General features: G+C 41.0%; 1 protein-coding gene across 7 annotated transcripts in view; it reads right to left on the bottom strand.

Annotated features, from left to right (window-relative positions):
• CCDC122 (coiled-coil domain containing 122) overlaps nucleotides 1–17,623 on the bottom strand; it is a 34,741-nt gene extending 17,118 nt beyond the window's left edge. Inside the window, exons 1-3 of one of the 7 annotated variants that reach the window (XM_089899515.1) lie at nucleotides 17,411–17,623; nucleotides 8,325–8,412; nucleotides 7,694–7,809 (exon numbers count right to left, since the gene is read on the bottom strand). In XM_089899515.1, coding sequence (XP_089755641.1) covers nucleotides 7,694–7,809; nucleotides 8,325–8,370 — 162 coding nt within the window. In that variant the 5' untranslated portion in view covers nucleotides 8,371–8,412; nucleotides 17,411–17,623. Of the gene's footprint in view, nucleotides 1–1,064; nucleotides 1,217–7,693; nucleotides 8,303–8,324; nucleotides 8,480–17,410 lie in introns of those variants that run through there. The other 6 variants (XM_089899516.1, XM_089899519.1, XM_089899517.1 and 3 more) reach the window with 6 other exon arrangements.
• Between the last annotated feature and the right edge of the window lie 722 nt (nucleotides 17,624–18,345).

Raw genomic sequence — 18,345 nt, forward strand, 5'->3', positions numbered from 1 at the left:
GGCTGTAAGATGATTTAGGTTGGCTTCAACTGGGCCAACCGGGGTGCCTTGGCTTTGCTTCACATGTATCTTATCCTCCAGTGGGCCAGGACAGGTATGTCCTTCTCATGATGATAGCAGATGCAGAAGAATGGAAGCCCAATTATGGAACAACTTTTTCAAACTTCTGTTTGAATAACATCCCAGCTGGTCACATGATCAAATCTCAGTGGAGGGGTAGAAAGTATGTCCACCCATTATGGGAGGGCATTATAATGATAAATGGCAAAGGGTGTATACACGAGGATGAAGATTTGGGACTAAAAATGCAAATTACCACACCCCTATGTTCCCAAACTTAGTTAATGGTATTCCTTTGGGAGCCATATTTAATTCCTCCCTTTTCTCTCTTTTTTTTTTTTTTTTTTTTTGTGGTACGTGGGCCTCTCACTGTTGTGTTCTCTCCCGTTGTGGAGCACAGGCTCCGGACGCACAGGCTCAGTGGCCATGGCTCACGGGCCCAGCCGCTCCGCGGCATGTGGGATCCTCCCGGACTGGGGCACGAACTCGTGTCCCCTGCATCGGCAGGCGGACTCTCACCACTGCACCACCAGGGAAGCCCCTCTCTTCTCTTTATATTTAACTATTCATCAAATTCTGTAGATCCTCCCACCAATAAAACTGTAGGCCTTTATCCTTTTTCTTCTATCCAGTATGGTCATCCTCTTTAAATGAATCTATAATTTGGGGAGGGAAGCACTTCACTAGAAAGGCAGACCCAGCCTATCCTTTTCTTGGCAGAGACAAGAGAGGGAAGTACACTGAAAAATACAGCGTGCTGATGAACTTCAACCTCTATCTCCAGCTCTAATATTTAAAATGACCACTTGACAGTTCTATTTGGATATGTAATAGATGTCTCAACTACACAGGTTCAGGAAAGAACTTTTAATTTGCACACCCAACATGTTCCTCTTCCAGCTTTCCTGATTTCAATAAACTGTACCACTTTCCACCTGGACACTTAAAAACCTAGTAGTCATTCTTGATTCTTCCCTTTACCTTAACCCCCACAACCTATTTACCAACAAATCTTGATGGTTGGGCCTCCAAAATATATAAAATCCCAGCTCACTTCTGACCAGTCTTTGTAGCATAGTCCAGCTTCCAACTGGTCTCCTGTTTCCATGCTTCCTCCTCTCCCCCAACTAGACTCCATTTTTCAGGCAGAAGAATCCTTTAAAAACATAAATCATATCGTGCTACTTCCCTGCTCAAGATCCTCCAGTGGTTTTCCATTGCACTAATAATAAAATTCAAATTCTGTAATATGGCTTTTAAGGCCATACATGCTCTAATCCCTATCCACTTTGCCATCCCTCTCATGTACTACTCTCCCCACTTCCAGCTTCCTTTTGTTTATGAAATACACCTAGTTCCTTCTCTCCTAAGGGCATTTGAAATTGTTCCCTGCACCTTAGAATTCTCTATCCCTAGCTATTACCTGCTGGGGTCTTTGTCTTTCACAATTCAGCTTTATTACTACTCCTCAGAACAGTCTTCCCTGAATCAAAATATAAATTAACTATCCACCTTCCTCCCCCGTTATTCTCTACACATCATCCTATTGTATTTCCTTTGTAACACCTCAATCAATGGAATTACTTTATATCTTCATTGCTTGCCTGCCCTAACTAGAAAGTAAACTCCATGGGTGCAGTAAACTTGTCTATCTTCTTTACCACCATCTGCCCTGTAGTTAAAATAGTACCTGGCACAAAGTAGGTGCTCTATAAATATCTAATAAATGAGTGAATGAGTGATGTACATGGAATGGTCAGGAAAGGGACACATGACCTGTCAACCAGATCAGGCTGTTGACCCTATTGATCAATATGGGGAGATGGCATTTACACTAATTTGGTCATCATCTCTTCTCTTTCTTAGACTAACATAACTAATAGACTGTTGACTTTTCTCCCTGGCTTTATTCAATTCCTCCTCCGATCCACTTCTACTCTTTCACTAGAATTTTATGTCTTCTTGTTGTTGTTGCGTCTCCCCCTCCTCCTGCTTCTCTTCCTCTTCCTCCTCCTCCCTCTCCTTCCTTCTTTCCTTCCTCTTTCTCATCTCCCTCTCCCCTTCTTGTTCCTTTCTTTGTTAATAGATTTATTGAAATATAATTGATATAAACTGCACATATTTAAACTTTACAATTTAATAAGTTTTGACTTAATTTTATGATCATGAGACTGTCACAATTAAGACAGTGAACTTATCCACTACCCACATGTCCAAATATCAGACATGTCCAAAAAAGTTTCCTCCTGATCCCTTGTGATCTATCCTTCCCTCCTCAGCTCTCTGTTTCCAGGCAAACATTCATCTGCTCTGTCACCAAAAATTAGTTTGCATTTTCAAGAATTTTATATGAAAAGAATCATACAATATATACAATTTTAGTCTCACTCCTTTCACTCAGCCTACTCAGAGACTCATCCATGTTGTTAGATATATCAGTAGCTCTTTCTTTTTATTGCTGAGCAATATTTCTTGTACAAATATACCACACTTTGTTTACTCATTCATCTGGTAGACATCTGTGTTGTTCCTGGTTTTCCAGTGGGCATACACTTTTATTTCTCTTGGGTAAATGAATAGCTAGAAATTGAATGTATGGGTTATATGGTAGATATATTTTAAACTTTTAAAAAACTGTAAACTATTTTCTCAAATGGTACATCACTTACATTCCAAAATAATTGGGTCTGAGAATTCCAGTTCTTTTATATCTGCACCAGCACTTGGTATGGTCAGTCGTTTTAAATTTACCCATTCTAGTGGGTATAGAATGAAATCTCATTATGATTTCAATTTGCATTTCTTTAATAATTGATGATACTGAGTATCTTTTCATGTGCTTGTCTTTTGCAATATCTTTTTGCATGAAATGACCATTGAAATCTTTTGCCCATTTTTAAACTGGGTTGTTTGCCTTCCTGAATTGTTAGAGTTCTTTATATAGTATAAATAAATTCAAGTACATTGTCAGGTATGTTTTCAAGTATTTTCTCCCAGTCTATGACAACCCAAATGCCCATAGGGCCCCAGCAGGTATACCTCATATTCATTTTCATAACAGTGCCTTTTGAACAGAAATAAAAATGTTTTTTAATGAAGTCCAATTTAAAAAATTTTTGTGTACTATTTAAGAAATCTTTGCCAAACCCAGCATCACTAAGTTTTTCTCCTATATTTTCTTCTAGATACTTTGTACTTTCAATTCTTGTATTTAGGCCTATGATCCATTTTTAGTTAATTTTCATATACAGTATGAGGTGGAAATTGAAGTTCACTTTAGCATGTAGCTGTCCTCCACCACTTGTTGAAAGATTATCATTTCTCTAATGAAGTGCCTTGGCACCCGTCTTAATCAGTTTGGGCTTCTATAAAACAAACAAAAAAACAAATAAAAAAACGGAAAAACACCATAGACTGGGTGGCATAAACAACCGACTTGATTTCTTACAACTCTGGAGGCTAGAAAGTCCAAGATCGAGGTGCAGCAGATTTGGTTACTGGTGAGAGGCCTGTTCCTGGCTTGCAGACAAACACCTTTTTGCTGTGTCCTCATATGGCAGAGAGAGAGGGAGGGAGGGGGAGGGGGAGGGGAGGGGGAGGGGGAGGGGAGGGGGAGGGGAGGGGGAGGGGAGGGGAGGGGAGGGGGAGGGGAGGGGAGGGGAGGGGGAGGGGAGGGGAGGGGAGGGGAGGGGGAGGGAGAGAGGGAGAGAGGGGGAGAGGGGGAGAGGGGGAGAGGGGGAGAAGGGGAGAGGGGGAGAGGGAGAGGGAGAGGGAGAGGGAGAGGGAGAGGGAGAGGGAGAGGGAGAGGGAGAGGGAGAGGGGGAGGGAGAGGGAGAGGGAGAGGGAGAGGGAGAGGGAGAGGGAGAGGGAGAGGGAGAGGGAGAGGGAGAGGGAGAGGGAGAGGGAGAGGGAGAGGGAGAGGGAGAAAAGCTCTGGGGTCTCTTTTTCTTCCTATAATCCCATCATAGGGCCCCCACCCTCACAACCTCATCTAAACCTATGTACCTCCTAAAAGCCTCACCTCCAAATACCATCACGTTGGAAGGAACACAAACATTCTGTCCATGAGAGCACCTCTGAAATCAATTGTTATGTGTGGGGCTATTTCTTGATACTGCTCTGTTCTGTTCCATGGATCTATATGTTTCCATAGGACTTTTAGAATCAGCCTGTCAATTTCTCTAAAAAATGCCTGCTGGGATTTTGATTGGAGCTGCTTTTAAACAATAGATAAAAGAGAAAGAACTCACATGTTAACAATACTGAATCTTATGATTCATGAAAATGGTATATCTCTCTATTTTGGTCCTTAATTTCTCTCAGCAGTGTTTCACAGTTTTCAGTATACAGGTCTTACATATTGTCTTAGTTTGCTGGCGCTGCCATAACAAAATACCATAGACTTAGTGGCTAAGACAACAGAAATTTATTTCTCACAGTTCTGTAGGCTGGAAAGGGTGTCAGCATAGTCAGGTTCTGGTGAGAACTCTTCCTGGCTTGTAGAGGTCCACCTTCTCACTGTGTCCTCACATGGCAGAAAGAAAGCTCTCTGGAGTCTATTTTTATAAGGGCACTAATCCTACCACCAGGACCCCATTCTCATGACCTCATCTAAGCTTAATTACCTCCCAAAGACCTCACCTCCAAATACAATCACATTGGTGATTAAGGCTTCAACATATGAATTTTGGGGAGATACAAATATTCAGTCTATAACACAAAAACTTTCATCAAATTTACCCCTAAGTATTTCATAGTTTTGATGTTACTGTAAATGATAATGCTTTAAAAATTTTAAGTTCTGATAGTTTCTTTCAATGTAAATACAAATGATTTTTATAATTAATCTTATCTTGCAACCTTTCTAAACTCCCTTATTAGTCCTAATAGCTTTTTAAAATAATAGATTCCTTAGGATTTTCCAGAAATAATCATGCTATCTGTGAATAAAAATGGTTTTACTCCCTCCTTTCCAATCTGGATGCCTTTTATTTCTTTTTCTTGCAAGGAGTGGCTTGAATTATCAGTACCGTAGAATGAATAGAAGTGATGAGAAGACACATGCTTGCCTTATCCCTGATCTTAGGAGAGAAATATTCAGTCTCTCCCTATTAGGCATGCTGTTGGCCATAGGATTTATGTAGATGCCCTTTTTTAGTTGGCTGGAGCTCTCTTCTATTCCTAATTTGCTGGAAGTTTTTTATCTTAAATTGATGTTGGATTATAACAAGTATCTTTCATGCATCTAGAATTCTCTTTCTAAAACGTAAATTTAATCATTCACTCTTTTGCTTGAAGTCCATCAAAACCCTCCCATCACCTCTAGAATAAAGTTCAAGTTTTTTATCATGCTATATATCTCCTGTTGCTTCTCAAAATACAGTCTATGTTATTCCACTATCAAACTACTTATAGTTCTATGAATGTACCAATTTTATTTCAGGACTCTGTGAATTTTTTCAGGTTCTTTTTGTCTGGAATATCATCCTCCTCACCCCCTAACCCTCAAACCTATCCCAGACACCTAATCATTCAAGTGAACTCCAGGTATTTTTTAAAACTCAACCGATCACTCCTCTTTCAGTGTTAAATCTGTGTTTGCGCTTCTACTGTTGACACCACTTCCCTGCATGTAATTATTTGTTTACTTATTTGTCTCCCTCTTTAATAGACGGTGAGTAGTGTAAAAGTGAGGACTATATTCAGCAAAATGCTTAATAGAAATTAGGCCCTCAACATAAGTGAAATAACATCTGTAAAACTCTTTGAAGATGGACAATTTTTTTTTTTTTTTTTTTGAGGTACGCGGGCCTCTCACTGTTGTGGCCTCTCCTGTTGCGGAGCACAGGCTCTGGACGCGCAGGCTCAGCGGCCATGGCTCACGGGCCCAGCCGCTCCGCGGCATGTGGGATCTTCCCAGACTGGGACACGAACCCGCGTCCCCTGCGTCGGCAGGCGGACTCTCAATCACTGCACCACCAGGGAAGCCCGAAGATTGACAATTTTTATAGAAAATTTCTTTATAGAAATCTAAGACATTATTATCTTTGTATTATATCCTATTGTCAACATGTATTCTTTTCTGAAAGTGACTAATGCAATGCAAATACTTATAAGAAATCTATATTACCAAAAAGGTATAATTATTATCATCATATCTCTGTTGATGCACTAATACCTAAAGCCATTATCAAAATCTGGTCCCATACTGCCTACCAGGGTCCCAGCAAGGATATATTACATAATGTTTAAAGTATTATTTCATTTAATTGTCATGAAAACCTTACAGGCAGGTCTTATTATTATCACCATTTTACAAATGAGAAAACAGAAGCATGGAGAGATTAAACCATGGAACCGGAAGTAGCAAATCTCTTCTTTTAAACTAGGCAGTTCAGCTCTAGAGCAGCAGTCCCCAACCTTTTTGGCACCAGGGACAGGTTTCATGGAAGACAGTTTTTCCTTGGCCTAGGGTGGGGGGCACGGGGAGATGGTTTCGGGATGATTCAAGTGCATCACATTTATTGTGCACTTTATTTCTATTATTATTACATTGTGATATATAATGAAATAATTATACAACTCATCATAATGCAGAATCAGTGGGAGCCCTGAGCTTGTTTTCACTTGTCACTCACTGATAGGGTTTTGATATGAATCTGCAAGCAATTGATGTATTATGGTCTCTGTGCAGTCAAACCTCTCTGCTAACGATAATCTGTATTTACAGATGCTCCCCAGTGCCTCAGCTCCACCTCAGATCATTAGGCATTAGATTCTCATGAGGAGCGCATAACCTAGATCCCTCGCACGCGCAGTTCACAGTAGGGTTCGCGCTCCTATGGGAATCTAATGCCACCACTCATCTGACAGGAGGCAGAGAGGTAATGTGAGCAATGGGGAGCGGCTGTAAATACAGATGAAGCTTTGCTCGTTCGTCTGCTGCTCACCTCCTGCTGTGTGGCCCAGTTCCTAACAGGCCACAGATCGGTACCTGTCCATGGCCCAGGGGCTGGGGACCCCTGCTCTAGAGCATATTCTTTTCATTTCTATGTTATATTTAATTTAAAAAACCTTTAAAAATTAAATACACTGTTTTAATTTTTGCCCCTTTAGCTATATTAACAGAGAACAGTTATGTCTAATTATGCTGAATACAAAAACAAGTATGGCTTCCAGATGCCTGTGGTGGAATTATGAACATATTTTGAAATTTAAGGAACACAGAAATGTTCCTTACCTACCTGAAATGTTCACTGGCAACTTGTAATTCATAAGAACACAGGCTTAAAAACTTAACCTTCTTTCAATTCAGAATTTTAGGAAAAACTATCAAATAGAGTGAATTTAAAATAATTCTATGTGACATATTTTTTATGCTTATTTATAGTCACAGTGACATTGTTGAATGTTTGCACACTGGATGTGTAAAATGTTCCATGAAACTGGAATACTCATGTAGACTTTACTTAGGGATACCAGAATAATTTAGAAGGTGTAAATATGAAAAACAGACATTTTAAGTTGCCTCCTCAGAGTTATTAAGTTATGCTTAATAACTTTCCTGTTACAAATTTAATATAGCTTTGAAGAACATAAAGACTCATGTAAAAGACTGTGTGAAATAGGTTACCTGCAAATTGAACAGAACTTTTTTGTTTTTTTCTATTTCTGATGTTTGTGATAGTTGTTGCTGTGCAACTTGCTTGATAGCATCAGTTAATGAAGATGTGTCTTGTTTAGCCAGAGCTAGACAAAATAAAGTACATAATAAAAATCTAAATGCAAACATTCTAAGAAACATGTTTCTTCACTCAAAGTCATGAAAATTGTTATGTTTTCTCAAAAATAAACTAAATTTAGGGTTGGTACTCTTCCTTTTTGACTATAAACAAAACCAAAATCAAAGGCCATAAAAACAGACAATTCAAAGTCACCTACTACAATATTATACCTGTTACTTTATGGAACAGTATAAATATTTTGATTGTCCTAAAAATTTTTATCTAGACCATTTGCACATATACTACAATTATAGTGGTACCATAACCATTTCTCAATTGCAGTTGATGAATTTTCATTATAGGCCTGCATTTTCAGGTTGTTATACTTTTTCTAAACATTCCATAAGTTTCCTCCCGGTAAACTTCAACAGCTTCCCTCTATTTTAATTTGCTACTAATTTTAACACAATTATCCTAGCATACTACTTTTTTGTTACCGCTCATCTTTTAGTTATATATTTCTGAAGATAGCTTCATTACCTTCTTCAGGAACTCCTTGACTCTCCCTTTCTTCGTTGCCTGACATTCTTGTGTCTCTTTTCCCCTTTTTAGTTCACCTTCTTTACTCCTACAAAATAATCAGTGTAGATAATCTTTCACTTTTCTTTTTTTTTTTCCGTCATGTATGAGTGATCCTGAAAGTAAATTAACTGTCAAATATCTCACAAGGATGACAATGACATTCGTCATCAGCTCCAAGAATTAAAATACAATGACTGAGTGAGAGATCTGGGGAAAAAGTAGAACTGTCCTTCCATCTTGGTTGTCCTGCTTTTCACCTGTTATGACCCTGGGAAGTTTCTTAATTTCTTTGCTCATCAGTGCCCTCATCTGTAAAACCTCATAGGGCTGTTGTAATAATTAATGTATGTAACATGCTCAGCACAGTAAATGACACACAGTGAGTAATTATTCTGGATTAGTAGCTAGTACCTCTAGAACTATTATGAAATGGATTCTAAAAGGGGTAGATTGTCTTCTCCCCTGAAAGGTGGAGAGAAAGAGTTCTTTCCTGTACCAGTGCAACAAATGAATGCTGAGTTGGCAGAGTTAAAGGCACTACCAGTCTTTGGAAAAAGAGTATCTGATTGTGCCCGTCCATTCCTATACAAAAGAAATCATACAATTTTGCATGATTAATAAAAGGAATGTCGTGTTCCTGCTTAACATTTGAACATATGGATTTTTCTTTTTAGATGACATCCTTTTAAAAACATCTTCTCCCTAAAACCACCTAGTTTCTCTGAAGTTCATGCCATCATGGGCTTCAGATGAGTAAAGTAAGAAAAAGTAAAGAGCAAAGTAAGCTTTACTCTTCCTTATTATCAGTTGACTTCTAAATCTCTACCCTTCACTCCTAGATTACAGTATCTGACTTACTGTGTCTCTATTGCTACTTTTTAAAATATTTCTTTGGAATTTCAACATCCACACAGGTGGTACTTTTAATACCCTGACTTCTCAGTTCTTTGATGTTTTTCCTTATCCATCCTCCCCAGCCACCCACAGAGTATCACTACACCTCATCCATAATCTCAGATTCAAACACTTATTTTTCAGCTCATCCCTCCTAGTATTTTGACTGTAAGAGCTGTTCAACCACATTGACTCTTCTACCTTTTCATGGTCCCTTAGCCTTTCATGTACTCACATCACTTACCCAGTTTAGATTCCTTTGCATTCAACCTCACTTTTTTTGTACCGCTCTCTCCCTGTCCTACTTCCCTGGAAAAATTCCAACTAGTTGCTTTGCTTACATACTAGTAGCTGAATATGCCTCAAGAAAAGCACACACCTGTGCTGTGGTCTCACTTAAAATTCAAGACACTTTATGTCAAGTGGGCCCTTGATGCTAGGCCCCTAGGATTCATCAAGTTTCATGGATGATTATTTCATTCCTTCTTCTCTGTCTTCAAACCTCCCACATCTCTTTCCCCCTCCTCTTTCAGTTGATAACCCATCTTCTTATTTAACTGAGATAGTAGGAAAATATCAGAGAGGGTGGTAAATCACCCCATCTACCAGTCTTCCTGGACCTATACCTATATACTAGTCTATTCTTTTCTTGCAGTGAATAAAGTGTACTTGCTCTGACCTAGGGCCAATCCTCTCCTTCTGTACCCCTTCCTCTCCTACTCAAGGACATTGCTCCTTCAAACGTCCCATCAATAGAATTTCCTCCTTTATTTGGTCAAACATATTATCCTGGACGGCCTATCGTATAATCATCAACAACAATAACCACTTTTGCTTGACACTTTAATCTCTTTCAGCTATTGACCCCTTTCTTTGCTCTCCTTTATAGCCAAGATCCTTGCTGTCTACTTCCTCTCCACCTATTCTTCTTGAACCCCCCAGAATTAATCGTTTACAACTCTAAAGTTCTTATCAAGGTATCTATGACATCCACATTGCCACTTCAATGGCAAGTTTGGTCCTCATCCTCCTTAACGTATCCATGTCATTGACACATTTGATCATGCCCTCCTCCTTGAAACAACATACTTCTTGGTTTCCTTTGCCGGCTCCTCCTCACCTTTCTCATTTACGTTAGAGCGCCCTAGCACTCAGTCCTCAGGCCTCTTCGTTTCTCTAAACTTACTCTGCAGGTAATGCCATCCAGTTCTATGGCTTTAAACTCCCCTTATAGGCTCACAACTCCCAAATTCATATCCCTAACCTGACATCCCTCTTGAGCTCCAGACTCATACACAATTTCCTACTTGATATTTCCACTTGAATTTTTTATAGGCATTTCAACTTACTATGTTCCGAACCGAACTCTTTATGTCTCTGTCCACTCTATCACTACCCCTAAACCTGCTCCTTCATGGTCTTCTCCATCCCAGTAAATTATAAGTTCATTTTTCTTATTCACACTCAAAACTCTAGAATATTGTCAGGGAGGTATCTAGAAGGATATAGAGCCCAAGGCAATTTAATCAGCCTTGCCCAAGATAATCATAAATGAGAGCTCATTGTTGATGTTCCATAGACCCTTTGGGGAATCATTTGAGATATTCCCCAAGTATGTGGCCCAAGACTGCTGCCCCAATTGTTTTACTCAATAGACAAATCAGAATCTTGACTCTTTTCTTTCTCTTACATGCTGCATGCAATTCTTTTGGCAAAACTCACTGGTTCACCTTTAAATTATATTGGAATCCAACCAGTCCTTACCTCTTCCAAATACTATCTTAGCTAAGAAGGCTTCCCTGATAATCCCTCTAAAACATGACCTTCATCCCCCATTTCCTTACCCTGCCTCATTTTTCTTAACAGCATTTATCACTTTTATCATTTTTCTTTTTTTATTTCCTTTTACTAATGTAAGCTCCATGAGGGAAGAGACCTAGAACAGTGCCTGGAACATAACAGGTGTCTAACTATAGTCTATCTCCACTTCAGTTGACCCTGTTCTACTGATAGAATAATGCTTCTGAAACACTGTTCTGATCACATCAAATAGCAACCAATCTCTCAACTCCACCTTAGATGCATCTTCTTTAAGAAGTTTTTCTGATCTTTCTGGGTATATATGATCTATCTCTCTCTCTCTTTTTAGTACAATTGTTTCTATATCTCTATTATACCAAGATAGATAACAGTCTAGGTCTCAGGGTAAGACAGGGCTAATCTTGAAGCTAGATTGTGCCACTTACTAGTTTATTAGGTAAATTCTTTCCAACCTGAGCCTCAGATTCCTTGTCAGTAATAGTACTTTCCTCATTAGATTTTTGTGAGGATGAAGTGAAATAATGAATATAAAGCATTTAGCAAATTCCTGCCACTCAACAATTTCTATTCCTACTGTTTACATTACTTTATACTATATTTCCCTATTAGACTATAAGCTCCAGGAAGTCTTACTCATTTTTGTATTCTTTAAAGTATTTGATGAAGAAACCAAAAAAAAAAAAATTAAGAAAATTAGATTTATACAATAAAAAATAAAGTAACTGGTACTTCTTGATATCTATTTCTGAAGCAGCACAAATTGAAGAACTCTTGGGTGATATTTATTTAAACCAGCTATTCATGAAAGGATATCTGGTTTAAAATTGAGGAAATTTTCATTTTTTCTGGATCTCTACTGTAGAATGGACAAAAAATAAAAACAAACTACTGCCATCTACTGATAATTCATTACAATTGCATAAATCAATAAAAACAAGAGTTTAGAGACTAGACAGTATTAATTATTCTTTCATTCAAACCACGTATGTTGGTACATATTATATACAAAGCATTGTGGGAAATATAAATATGAATTAAGTGACTGATTTAAAAAAACACACCTTATAATACCTATAGTATTTGAGAGTAAATATCCAAATATTACTTATAAAAAATCATTTAAGGGTTTCCCTGGTGGCGCAGTGGTTGAGAGTCCACCTGCCGATGCAGGGGACACGGGTTCGTGCCCCGGTCTGGGAGGATCCCACATGCTGCGGAGCGGCTAGGCACGTGAGCCACGGCCGCTGAGCCTGCGCGTCCAGAGCCTGTGCTCCGCAACGGGAGAGGCCACAACAGTGAGAGGCCCGCGTACCGCAAAAAAAAAAAAAAAATCATTTAGGCAAAACACTCTCAACTAAAAAAGTAGCTTTACAGAAAACAATGCAATGGAAATACTATAAACCACCATGTTCTATATTAACTATAGCCAACATTTACTAATTACCATAAGTACTTTCACATAGATTATCTGTTTTAGCCTTCAGAGCAATCCTATAAGCTAGACATGATTTTTACCTGTATTTTGTAAATGAGGAGACTAAGACTTCGAGAAATAAGGAAATTCGCCAAAGGTCATACATCCAAGCAGGAAGGATGAAATTTGAAGCAACTAGGATCCAAATTAACATTTATTAGGTATTTAGTATGTACTAAAGCATTGTGATGAGCATGATTTTTGTGCACCATCTCATCTGAATTCGAGGCGAGTGCCTGTAATTGGCCCTTGGGAGGAGATTTTAAAAAGGCCATGGCTTGAGTCTTTGGAAACTCATCGTCTGGTACCTCCCTTCAAGTTAATGAGCAAAATAAAGCAAGGCTGTCAAACTCCCCTCGGGTTTTGAGAGCTTCAGGCTTAAAAGAATCAAGACGAGGCAACTGTCCATGTGCGCCCATGTCACATAAGCACCAATTTTCATCCTGAATGGAAAAAGCTGCTATGTGGACCTGCCAAGCAGTTTAAGTAGTTAAGTTTATAATTACCTCCTACCCCCTTTAGAACATACATTTGATTAGAAAACAAGGAAAGAAAAATTACTTAGCTAATTTTCACATAAGGGTGGAATTGCTTTTGTTTTTGTTTTCCAAGTGGGGGGGGGAGTTTAATAACTGAAGCTGATGTTTAACTGGGGAAGCTAAAAAAACTGACCTGGGGAAGAGAGAAAAGTTTTCCTGGAATTGAGAGTTTAAAATTATGTCTATATTTGTCATAAGCATGATGGAATCAGTTCTGGATGGTTCAATTCCAACAATAAATTAAAGAGGAATCATGGGGAAAATGTAACAAACTGCACAAATGAGTAAGAATCAATAGTACATACTTCAGGTAAAAAAGAGGACAAGTCTTTTCAACCACATGTTTTCAAGAGAAGTTACATCATCAGAGTCATCCAAAAAGAATAAATTAATTGAATCATTAAAAATGTATTGCATACCTATTATATACCAGAGTCTTAGAATCTGCTGAAACTAGGGACTTTTCTCTTCCCTGGCTAGGTAATGAGATTAAAGTTTCAGGATGCTGAAAACAGAAAGAAACCAGAGGATTGGTACTGTTCCTTAACTTTCTTTCAAAGACAAGTTAGAGAACTTTCAGATATTACTCATTGACAGCTTTAAGCCGAAGGTGGGATTTCTCTGAATGTACAGACAGTACTGGACTACAAAAACATCTCGTTTTGGGGTGTAGACATACAAGGGTTGGTCTGCAGCTCAAATCTAAGTTTTAAGGGATGCCCAGGCAACTGTTTGAAAAAGAAATTATAGGTCTTTGGTGAAATCCAGTCATAACCTCCCTGCTTGTCTCATTCAGGACAGTAAGGGGAAAAGTCTTTTATTTTTACTCTGTAAACAAGTAAACATGAGTTCTAAACCAAAAGGAGCTCGTAGCAGGTTGAATTGTGGTCCCTCAGACAGATGTCTGTGTCCTCACCCCCAGAAACTGTGAATATGAGCTTATTTGGAAAAAGGATGTTTGCAGGTGTAATTAAGTTAAAGACCTCGAGATGAGATCATCCTGGATTTAGGGTGGGCCCTAAATTCAGTGACAGGTGAGAGGCTGAGCATGCAAACAAACAGTGACTAGGCCATATATAAAAACAGGACTCTGAGCCACAGCCTGCAGCAACCAACCCAGGAAACCATCCATCATCTACAGTAACCAGCTAGCCTGCCATCTGAAGTCAGACCACTATCTCTAATAACAATTCAGGAGCCAAACACTAACTAACCCCTGTAACAAATGGCCCCAAAATGGCCAGTGCTTGATTAATAAATAACAGCTTCCCTAGTTTTTGTCCCTACTTCCAACTTAGGACCAACCAGAGAAAGCCAAATATGCACCCCTAACCAATCACACAGGATGCGCAACTCCTAGTGAGCCCACCTACAGCTTCCCCAGGCCAACAGCCTGCAATCAGGGCATACTTGAAGATTTCCCTTTTTTCCACTCTAAGCTTTCCCACCCCTCTGCCTGCCTTTGAGTCTCTGCCAAAACACAAGTAATGCGGCTGACTCCCTTATTCCAGCAAGCTCTGAATAAATAGCCTTTGCTTACTCTATGATTGGCCTTTTCTTTACTTCCACTCAGGTGTCTTTATGTGAGAAAGGTACAGGGAGATTTGAGACTCAGACACACAGGAAAGTAGACCATGTGAGGACACAGGCATAGAGCCCCAAGTCATGCACCCCAACGCAAGGAACACGTGGAGCCAACAGAAGCTGGAAGAGGCAAGGAAAGCTTTGAAGGGAGCACAGTCCTGACACGCCTTGATTTAAGACTTCTGCCTCCATAACTATAACACAACACATTTTTGTTGTTTTAAGCCATCCAGTTTGTGGTCATTTGTTATGGAAAACTTAGGAAACTAACATAATCTTTTAACAAGGAAATTTGCACGTTACATGTCCTTTTCTGGAAGGACTCATAAACCCTAGTGTGAATGGTTTAAAGACAAGTGTTCCCAATTTTATTCTAATTGTTCTCATGATAAGAATTTACATGGTGATTAAGAATGCCTGGGGATTTTCCCAAAGGTTCCCCTCAACAGCCAGGCACTCTCTCTGCCCCCAAAATGCTCTAAGTCTCTATGGGGGAAATAGATGCAAAGTCAAATAATGAAAATGTAGAGGAACAGTAGGTGTTCTCTTAGTCTACTTACACTTAACCTCTAACCAATTGACTCATTTTGTTTCCTTTTAAATCATACGCTGCCAATTCCCACATCACGCTGAATGCGCATGCTGAATGCTAAAGGGTTACAAAGCTAGTCTCCAGTGAGTCTGCCCACTTCTGCTCCTACCAGTGGAACTGTACAGCTGACAGTGTCACTTGTGTTTGTTCCTGAACCTGTTTATGCCAGTTGTACTTGTCACTGTGCTTTCATAATTTAATTAAATATTATGTAAACCAATGAAATAGTGTGGAAATAAAGTTTGTTGTTTCTTTAAAAGCTATGTTTAATATTTTGGAAAGACCCAATTAAGGTGAGTTGTTTGAATGTGTGAGATAACTATAAATGATTATAAAGAAGAAATCTGCACTCAGCTTCGCAAGTGCCTCTAGGTTATTTTCCTCTTAAGGGAACCGAATCTTGGGAAAGCTTAGCTGATGGTTGAGAAGTGTCGTTTATAGAAGAGATATGATGCAGAACTCTAATCAGGAGGCCATGTACAAAGAAAAGGCCTTGGACCTTCTCAACAGATTGGCAAACAAGCATATAGTTGTTTTAGGTTAAAAAACGTTTAAGGTATTATGGTATACTTTTTCATAACTCTCTGGTTTAACTGACTTTCCTTTGAAACAGTTTTATTTAGATATAATTTATATACTACCATGTTCATCTTTATGAGGTATACAATTTAATGTTTAATTGACTTTTTCAATGTACTGCTTGGTTATGGATACAGATTGCATCTATGAGAGAGCTTCTCCTATACAAACAAAATGCTAAAAGAAGCAGTTAATTCTGCTTAGCAAGGGGATGGGGATTCAAGGTGATGTTTGAGCTTGAAGGGGCTTGAACAAGTAACAGCTAAAAAAAGCATATGAAGAGAAGAGTGTTCTAAGCAGAAGGGATAGCTTATGCTAAGGATGAAATCACATGGTGTTCCAAGGAACGGCCTTTAGTTTGAGTGGCTTGGGAATAGGGAAGTTGTTTTTTCAAATCTAATTATGCATCTGAATCATCTGTAGAGATTAAAACAAAACAAAAAGCAAAGCAAAACAGGCCGAGACTTGACTCCCCGAGTGAGATGTGACTCCCCAGAGTTTCTGATTCAAATGTATATCTGGAGGTGGTGGAGGGGGAAGCTCCCTGGATTTATATTTTTTTAAAGTTCTACTTGTCGTTCTGAGGTGTAGCCAGGATTGAGAGCCACTGGAGTGGGGGGAATGGGGATGAGGTAAGAGAGTGCTAGGAGATGAGGCCACAGCCCAGTACCAGATGATGAAAGGAAATGGTATATAAATACAATATAACAGCAAACTTTCTCTTCCCTGACAGCTTCCCTATTCTGAAATATTTCTTTTTTTACCTTTTTTACTGTTACCGTTGCATGACAGAAAATGAATTCCCACCATTGTCTATAAAAACAGAGATAAATGTTTTCGCCCAGCTTTGTAACTAAAGACCTCTATTTTGCTTTCAGTAATATTGAACATAAAGCAAGCTCAGAGCAGAGTGCATCAGGTGCACCACACAGCACTCAGTGCTCTTAATAAATGTCCAGCAAAAATGATGAAAGTACAATTTTTGACAGAAACATCTGCCAGACACTGAACAGTGGGTTCCTATTCTGGGCTGGTGATGCCATAGAATAGCAGCACCTGCCCACTTCAGGTGCTCTTCTAAACTCCCAGATGGCTGAGATTCTTTCTCTCAGGGACAGGTTCTTCAGCACTTATCGTCTGAGCGACTGTCAGAAGAAACGGACCCCCTCCTTCTGTCATAACCAGTTCCACAGGAAGCATCCTTTCTCCTACTCTTTGAAGGTTGGAGATATTTCCCCTTGGCCAGAGCGTCTGCCTTCCATATAGGTAGGAGCTGTTCAATATTTTTAAATAAATGAATGTTATGCTCTTTCAGGGCAGAGAAAGGATGCTAATTTACATCTTTATCACAACTCTAAGGGTCAGTGCCTTCTAATTTTCTACTCCTGGCGCGTAGTTTTCAAAGGGCACCTAGGACCTCCGTTTATCCACACACGTACAGGAGCTGTAAAGTTTAGTCAGCAAGTTAGGCAGGATCAGCAAAAAGGCAAAGGAGGGGTTCAGCCAACTCGTTTCTGGAAACAACTAAAGCAAAACCGCTAAAAAAATTTAAAAAGTCTACCTCAGGAGGCACGTTACTTGAACTTGGATGGGACAGAGTGCCAAGTGCTAACGCGAGGAGGTTCTCAGGCCTGGGCTCTGGGGAGGAAACCGAGTGTCCCGACCGCGCTGCCGGGCCGGCGACTCGTTGAGGCACGACTGGGAGCGCGGAGGCCGGGAAAGGGCTTCATCGCTCCCGGGCAGGGGGAGGAGGTCATCGACCCGAGGCCGCTCGGCCGCGCGCCCAGTCAGGAGGCCCGCCCCGTTCCCTCGCGCCCCGCCCACCCCCCCCAGCCACCGGCCCGCGGACCCGCCTGGCTCCGGTCACTCGGTCGGTCGGCTGCTCCGGTTCCCGTTCCTCCTCCTGGCGCCGGGCGGCTGGTGCTGGCTGGCGCCCTCCTGACCCGGAACTGCTGACGGTTCCCCGCGGTCTGGCGCGTCCGACCCGAGGGTCGCTCCCCGGGTCGCTCCAGCTTCCCCGCACCCAGCCCCCCGGCCCGGCCTCCGCGGCTGTCAGGGGGCTGCCGGGCGGGGGCTCCGTCAGTCCGCGGTCAGGCGGGTGAGGTGGGACGGCCGCCGCCCGCCCAGCGCCCGGGCACACGCTTGCGGCCCCCCGGTCTCGTTCAGGCGGAGGACTGGGGGCGGCAGACGCCTCAGAGCTCGCCGCCCACCGAGTGTGCAGCGGAAGGCGACGCGCGACGGGCGAGGACGGAGAACGGCCTCGGGTGTGCGTCCGGCCGTCGGAAAATCTCGAAGGGGCGGGAGGAGTCAGGCAGGTGAGGATCGGCGCCCCACAGGGCCGAGCGCGGACCGGGCGGGTGGCAGAGGCGTCGTGGGGCTTTTCACGGTCCAGAGCGAGGGGGTTAGGAGTGGCGGCAGGAGAAAAGCAATCCGGAGCACAGGGGGTCACCGAAGAGGTCACCAAAGAGAGACCGGCAGCCTGGGGAGGGGGAGGGC

The sequence above is a fragment of the Delphinapterus leucas genome, chromosome 18, assembly GCF_059928025.1.
Source record: "Delphinapterus leucas isolate spDelLeu-1000000601 "Yukka" chromosome 18, BTC_Dleu_Yukka2, whole genome shotgun sequence".
Taxonomy (NCBI): Eukaryota; Metazoa; Chordata; class Mammalia; order Artiodactyla; family Monodontidae; genus Delphinapterus; species Delphinapterus leucas.